This window comes from Varroa destructor, unplaced genomic scaffold (assembly GCF_002443255.2).
Source record: "Varroa destructor unplaced genomic scaffold, Vdes_3.0 BEIS01000003.1, whole genome shotgun sequence".
Lineage (NCBI taxonomy): Eukaryota > Metazoa > Arthropoda > Arachnida > Mesostigmata > Varroidae > Varroa > Varroa destructor.
The window spans coordinates 8,421,668-8,429,104 of NW_019211456.1; the positions used below are offsets into that span (position 1 = coordinate 8,421,668).

The 7,437-nt window shown below is 36.8% G+C and overlaps 2 protein-coding genes across 2 annotated transcripts; both read left to right on the forward strand.

The window, feature by feature from the left end:
- The first annotated feature begins 615 nt into the window (after positions 1 to 615).
- LOC147756479 (cell adhesion molecule DSCAML1-like) lies at positions 616 to 4,969 on the forward strand. The gene is made up of 5 exons (XM_086982645.1): positions 616 to 1,393; positions 2,476 to 2,628; positions 3,070 to 3,426; positions 4,087 to 4,239; positions 4,834 to 4,969. Exons 1-5 carry the CDS (start codon positions 865 to 867, stop codon positions 4,872 to 4,874), a joined length of 1,233 nt encoding a protein of 410 aa, XP_086838771.1. The 5' UTR covers positions 616 to 864; the 3' UTR covers positions 4,875 to 4,969.
- LOC147756480 (cell adhesion molecule Dscam2-like) lies at positions 4,250 to 7,002 on the forward strand. Its single transcript, XM_086982650.1, has 3 exons — positions 4,250 to 5,255; positions 6,070 to 6,222; positions 6,832 to 7,002. Exons 1-3 carry the CDS (start codon positions 4,781 to 4,783, stop codon positions 6,861 to 6,863), a joined length of 660 nt encoding a protein of 219 aa, XP_086838776.1. The 5' UTR covers positions 4,250 to 4,780; the 3' UTR covers positions 6,864 to 7,002.
- The last annotated feature ends 435 nt before the right edge of the window (positions 7,003 to 7,437 follow it).

The window sequence follows — 7,437 nt, forward strand, 5'->3', positions numbered from 1 at the left end:
TATAATACACTATGTTTCCTGATGTTCCACTACAGGCTTACTTAACCTTTTTGACGATTTGCGGTAACTATAGCAGAAACTTAGTGTTGCACTGCGCTGTTTATACATGTCCAATTGTAGTACTGTAAAAAGCCGACAGTTTTTTAATTTTAATTTCAATTTTTAAAAGGTGTATACTACCCGACATGGTAAAAGTACAATTGGCCAGATTTAAAAGATCTCTAAACTTCTAAACAAATTGCTTCTGCTATCATTATTGTGTTATTAGTTTTCAATTACACAGGAAGACACACCTGCAACCTGGAAATTCAGTCTAAATCTTTGACTTGTCTATGGTAACTATGTGGTAGCTTATCAAGGCTTTGCTACTCATTATTATAGATTTAATAGCATATTGGATTTAAGAAATCAATCATTTAAAATCGCGTATTTTATATCTTTACAGATGGAAAACCAATCATAAATACTCCTCGATTTCATTTTGATACCAGCGGTCTTTTTAAAATCGAGAACGTCAACCTTTCAGACAAAGGAGACTACACATGTCAAGCCTCGAACGCAGTAGGATCTATCTATACAAGTGTGAAGATTTCTCTTACCGGTAATTTTTATCTTCTCACTCCAACGATCTTCTATTTCTTCATGTGTTATCTGTTGATAGAACACTGATAACAAAAGATACTGTTGCATGAATACTACAAAGCGATGCTCTAGTAATAGCAACGCAAGGATCTCGAAACGATTATACTTCTGTTTTAAGTTGAATTTCGCAACCAACATTCAGATTCCCTCGGTCCCGCCAGGGTGCGCCACAGGTACTACACTACCCATTGACTCCAATTAAGCTTACAGCGCGGCATCAACATGGCTGACTGCACAACGCGGATCGACTCACAAGCTATGCATCGCCTGGATCAGTTTATCATAGGTGTTGCCGTGTATTTAGCTATTATAACAAAATATGTGAGCTCCAATCCACCCCAGATTGGTCCACTAAAAATACCCGATCTCCTTGAAGAGGGTCAGCGGCTTGCTATCATGTGCGCTGTGATGAAGGGAAGTCAACCAATTTCATTTTCTTGGCGTAAAGATAATGTTCCGATTGTGCTAGATGACAATATCAAGATAGCACATAACGATGATTATCAAGAAACCCTACAAATAATTAAACTTTTACCAGAGCATGTAGGTAACTATTCGTGTAGTGCAAAGAATTTGCATGGGTCTAGTCAGGTATCCGTTGGCGTACTCCTCCGGTTCGCTCCGAAATGGATTTCTTACACTACGGCTAGAACAAACGATGCTGTTCTAGTGGAAGCCATTGCTGGTAACAGTGTTACCATCGACTGTCGTTCATATGGCTACCCCACCCCGAAAATCACTGTACATCGAGGTAAGTGTCACGTATTCCTATATTAATTATTTTATACTTCAAGCTGCAATGCTGTGCGACCATTTGGCAGCTTTTATGTGCTTCATCTTTTCGATGGTCGAACGTAATTAGAGCTTTTTACTAACATTTATAGCACTGTAACTGGCGATTCGTGTACGCGATTCAAAATAAGCTTCTTTTCAATGTCTATGTTCTAATGATCATAATAATCATAAAGAAGCTTGCATTATCAGAAAAAAGCTATATTTAGTAAAAAAAAAAATACCGATAAACATTGCTTATCGCTGCTAACAAAACGTAATATATGTTATACTTATGGTAATAATTGTACTGCTGTTTGCAACCTTATCAGCAATTCACGCACATACAACTTAATATGAAATCTCTGTTACTATAAAAAGGTCACGAAACTAATTTATCTAAAGAAGCCTATATGCGATGTCACCATCGATTGTTAATTTACTACCTATTTATTCTTAATCAGTATACGAAGTACTATGCCTATAAGCATATAACATACGCTTGCGAATTTTTTCAAGGGAAAACAAACTTTCGGTTTCAGTCGACCTTGTAACCTAAGTACCCATTTTGAAAGATCAATGAGGTAAATAGTTGTGATGGTCAGTAACAGGCTCGTACAAAAATAATGTTAGAAACTGCGTATAATTTTATTCATATTCTTACTACTAATTTATGATAACTCAAACACGAAACTTTTGATGTAGATAATTGTAATAAACGAATATTTACATAGGGTGCCGCAGACCGCGCATGTTCTTAGTTTAATAATCGAAACATCCTAACTGCAACAATTTTAAACTACAACAATTGAGTTGTAGTGGTTTACTAGCAGCATATCTAATAATAGCTAGTGTTTTAAAAAGATGAACGAATACGCTTTGTCTAGGAATAAATGATAATCTATACGATTAGAGTAAGAAAAAAATGAACACTTCGCAAGTATTGTTTAAGCAATGATGAGTTTTAAAGCCTTTAATAAAAAATGTTCCTTATTATGCGTTTTCAAATGTATTTTTAATTTTACTAACGCTGTCATAACAGAATAAATCTCTTTGTTTCAGAGGGTGCACAGATTCTCACTTCATCCAGAATTCATTTTGAAGAGGGTCTACTAAAAATAAACCAAGTAAACTTATCCGATAGGGGATCCTACACATGTGAAGCATCTAACACCCTTGGATTTATTACTAAAGTGATAAACCTATCACTGACTGGTAAGTTTTGGCTACATTTAATTAAAACAATATTTTTGAAAGCAAATTTATCACACTATAATGGTTCGCGCATACTTTAAACAAAGATTAGTCTACTTCATAAGTTGCTTTGAAGGGTACAGAACTGCCAAAATCTAAAGCTTTAACTTTACAGATTAAGATTATACGAGTCATGTATCTTGGCACTTAAATAAGCTTCCGAATATTGTTTACGTCATAGAAGTTGCACGCTGGTCCCACCAGGGAGCGCCACATGTATTGCGCTTATTTGGGTTCAAGCTCACGGTGGGACCAAGATGGCCGCAGTCTTCCCACCGCAAAAGATGTCGCCGCCAACTAGCTTGTTTTTAGCTCTTTTCGTATCGATTATCTCCAGTACATGCGACGCTGGCGACATTCCTCACATTGGCCCCATAAAAATATCTGACGATCTTGTTGAAGGTCAGCGGCTTATGATTGTCTGCGCAGTGTTAAGGGGTACACCGCCAATTTCGTTTTCGTGGCGAAAGGATTCGGCATTACTCGTAGGCTCACCCGATGTGAAAATTATCCATCTAGATGAATTTCAAGAACAGCTTCAAATTTCTCGTTTGAGCTCCGCTCACATTGCTAACTACACTTGCCAGGCCAAAAATGCGTTTGGCTCAGATCATATGTCCGTTCGAATTGTGATGAAATTAAAACCACAGTGGATATCGAGTAATAACAGTGACGCAGTGTACGGAATAGAAGATAAAGGAGTTCGTATCGACTGTAGGGCGTTGGGGCACCCAACGCCGACAGTAACGATTTTAAAAGGTGCGTAATATTTTGGTGCTCACCACGAATCAATATAAATCATAATAACTTAATACCAGTCGAAACTGACTTGCCCAAATGGCTTACGACTACTAATTAGCATTATCACCATGGTTCACCGTCTTGTTTTATGCCTTATATAGGAGTGAGCATACCACACTCAAATATACAACAATACAATTGGCTATGGATTATACATACGCTTTCAAAATTCAATACTGGTGCAAATTATTGATTTCCATTAGTTGAATAATATAGTCATTTATAATGAAATTCTTGTACCCCATTGTAAAGGAGTAGGTTCTTTGAGTTCTTTCTTCTTAAGGTTCCTTAAATCAACAGACACTCTCAGGAAGTTGCACACCTACAAAGCAGCAATTTACCATTTTAGTCAATGAAGTGCTACCTATATATAGCTAGAAACTAGTCATTTCACCACCAAATTGCCTCAGACGGATTGGAACAAAATATGTAACCCTATATAAGGCAGAGGTATAATAATTCAGTTGATAATCTGTTAGTTGACCTTAATTGTGAATTTAATTAACTTTTTGTGTTATGTAGATGATTGCCAATAGCGTTATAATAGTGCAGTGTGCTCTGGCTTTATTTCAAGAAATATGATTTCGTTTATAATGCTGGTATTTTCTATTATTTCAGATAATCTTCCTATTATAGTATCTAGCCGCCTCCGAAACACAGATGGCCTCTTGGAGATTACTAACTTGAAATTAGGAGATAAAGGCAGTTATATGTGCGAAGCTTCGAACACTATAGGACGAATAATAAAAACGGTGAAAGTCTACCTAAACGGTACCTACATTATATGGTAAACTAAATTCCTGTAGGAGCGCTAAGAGACAGTGTACTTTTCTTTCGTACCTCAATACAACTAATATTTGTTTAACTTGTCAACTGTTTCATTAGCTGTTTAGTCATAAATTATTTTATGATAAATTATTTTAAAAAATATTTATATATCACAGTCAGTAATTTTTTTGCATAATTCATTAAAATATATTTTATTTAATATTGTAAAAACAAACCTGTTCATAACGCAAAAGCCCGCGCCTTATTTGAATTGTACATGCTGTCACGATGATAAAACCGAATAGCAGGATTTATATTCCAATCGCATTCTAGACAAGTGATTCATTATTAAGATTACTGTGCACTAGCAATATTGAGTCAATGGTAAAATAATATATGTACAAAAACAAAATGATAATATGAGCAACCATCATGGCATTAGAGTTTGTCCAGGGTCCCGCCAGGGAGCGCCACCAGTACAGCGATTTTCTGGATTTTTGAGCTCACGGCGGGACCAAGATGGCGATATCCACATGCAGGAAAAATGACGCGATCGGTTAGTTTACTTGTGATTTTTTATTTATGTGCAATATGTAGCACATGCTATGCAAGCGAAATGCCCCACATCGGACCGATAAAAGTATCAGATGATCTCGTGGAAGGCCAACGTCTTATAATTTTATGTGCGGTGCTTAGAGGAACACCACCGATTTCATTTTCATGGCGAAAGGGCTCCAGTCCTTTATCAACTTCAAATGATGTAAAAATTATCCATCTGGATGATTTTCAAGAGCAGCTTCAGATTTTAAGTCTTGGATCTAACCATGTAGCTAATTACACCTGTCAGGCTAAAAACGCCTTCGGCTCGGATCACATGTCCGTCCAAGTTAACATGAAATATAAACCTAGATGGATCACAGCCAATCATAGTGAAGAAGTGCACGGGGTAGCAGACAAGGGAATTCATATAGACTGCAGGGCAATAGGACATCCAACGCCTGTAGTGACAATCCAAAAAGGTAGGTAATAAAAAGATGTCGTATTTACTAGCTTAACTGTTTCGATTTCATCTTACGCAGAATATATAAATGTGCTAGTCTAACCATAAATTGAAAGCATACCAATACAGCTATTTTTACTTCATTAAAATCATATCTATAATGCAGTTTGTCGTTTTATTACCTTTTTTTTACCCAATTGTAGGTCATAAAATTCAGTTTAATATTTTTTTAGATCTGTGGGAAGCTATGTTCTGAGAGGTCTACCTGTGCGCTCTTTTATGAGCTTAGTTATTAGAAAGAATGAATACTGACCAATATTTAACGTTGAATCTAACGTCAGGCAGACTTTTTACCTATAAAACACATATTGAAGAGCTTTTATTATATAAAATACTATGATTTTAGTATGCTTACAGTTCAATCAGGTTACGAAGCTTTAAGAAAGCAAGACAGAGAATACCGTGCGTATGTTAATTTGACTCACAAATATAAAGCCAGCTATTTCAAGTGTTCGATTGTTGAGCTGACACAGTTGACGCTGAATATGAGGTTTCATTCTGAGCGTTCATCTAAAAACATCTAGGTACCTATTTTGAATAAGAACACCAGTTATTATCAATAAAATGCATTACTTCATTAACATTATCCGAGCTAATTTAGGTTAACCCGGTTTGCTGCGCCTCTTTACCTGACCGACACTTCTTTTGAAAGGAGAAACAATATTTTATTCAGATATTTCAACAAAAAAATTGCAAATTTATGTGTAAATGATGCACGTATTGACGCAGTTACTTGGATATATCGTAGGTAAACAGGCCCATTTTGTTTTCAGATAAACGTCCCGTCGATCCTTCCAGTCGCCTTCGAATTATAGATGGCTTCCTGGAAATTTCTGATCTTAAGACTGAGGATAAAGGCGATTACATTTGTGAAGCTTCAAATGTTATTGGACAGTTGACGAAGACTGTAAAGGTTCACTTCAACGGTAACAATTTCCCTTGACTATTTGTAATACTGTACGGTTCTGAAACTTATTCTCTTTTAAATAAAATTGGCGCGCTTCTTTTAAATATGCGCGCTACTGTACATTTTGTGAATCGAAGAGGCTGTCAATCAAACTGAAACAAACCATCCTGAACATTCAAAAATATTTTTTTAACTGAACTGCTTCTGTTACGTAAATAAATAACAACGTGTGGGAACAAATGTCACTTACTATGAGCATAATATTGATTGCTGCAAGCGAGGTTGCGCTTTGGTCCCGCCAGGGAGCGCCACGGGTTTTGTTCTTATCTAGTTCTCAAGCTTACGGCGGGATCAAGATGGCCGCAATCTGCATTTCCGAAAAATGGCACGCTCTGTTAGATTGCTATGGGTAATTCTTTGGTCTGCCGTCTACGGTGTTTGTTTTGCCAACGAAATCCCTCATATCGGACCCATAAAAATACCCGATGATCTTATCGAAGGTCAACGACTTATGATTTTATGTTCAGTAATGCGAGGTACACCTCCAATTTCGTTCTCCTGGAGAAAAAACTCTAACCCATTGGTAAGCTCAACAGACGTGAAAATCATCCATCTGGACGAATTTCAGGAACAACTCCAAATTCTCAGTCTTGGTTTTAATCATGTTGCTAACTATACCTGTCAAGCTAAGAATGCTTTTGGCTCGAACCATATGTCGGTTCAAGTTGTAATGAAATACAAACCTCGCTGGCTACTTAACAATGACAGTCGAGAAGTCCATGGAGTAGCAGACAAAGCGGTTCGTGTTGATTGCAGAGCAGTGGGACACCCAACGCCTAGTGTTACAATCCGGAAAGGTGAGTACTAATAATTTTTGACCTTGTAGTACTAACAAACTGGCACTCATATTTTAATACAAATTTGAATGTGTTCGTAATGAAACAGAATCGTAGATTTGGGATATATATAATCTGCTAAAAAGCGCTATATATGTCTATTGCATCAGGTAGACTTAGCTGTGACAGGTTTCTTTTTTTTTTATTATAGAAAATGACGTCCTCGTCTCCTCCAGTCGCATTCGATTTCTAGATGGCCTCTTGGAAATTCCGCATTTATCAGCTGATGACAAGGGAAGCTATGTTTGTGAAGCATCGAATACCGTTGGAAAAGTGACGAAGACTATCAAAATCTACTTAAATGGTAAAACTGAATCAAATTTTCCACGTTTTATGAA

Coding starts and splice junctions, on each gene's coding strand:
- LOC147756479 (XM_086982645.1), top strand. CDS start 865: ATGGCTGACTGCACAACGCGGATCGACTCACAAGCTATGCATCGCCTG. Junction 1,394..2,475: donor GAAAATCACTGTACATCGAG/GTAAGTGTCACG, acceptor TCTTTGTTTCAG/AGGGTGCACAGATTCTCACT. Junction 3,427..4,086: donor GACAGTAACGATTTTAAAAG/GTGCGTAATATT, acceptor CTATTATTTCAG/ATAATCTTCCTATTATAGTA.
- LOC147756480 (XM_086982650.1), top strand. CDS start 4,781: ATGACGCGATCGGTTAGTTTACTTGTGATTTTTTATTTATGTGCAATA. Junction 5,256..6,069: donor TGTAGTGACAATCCAAAAAG/GTAGGTAATAAA, acceptor TTTTGTTTTCAG/ATAAACGTCCCGTCGATCCT. Junction 6,223..6,831: donor TGTAAAGGTTCACTTCAACG/GTAACAATTTCC, acceptor GACGAATTTCAG/GAACAACTCCAAATTCTCAG.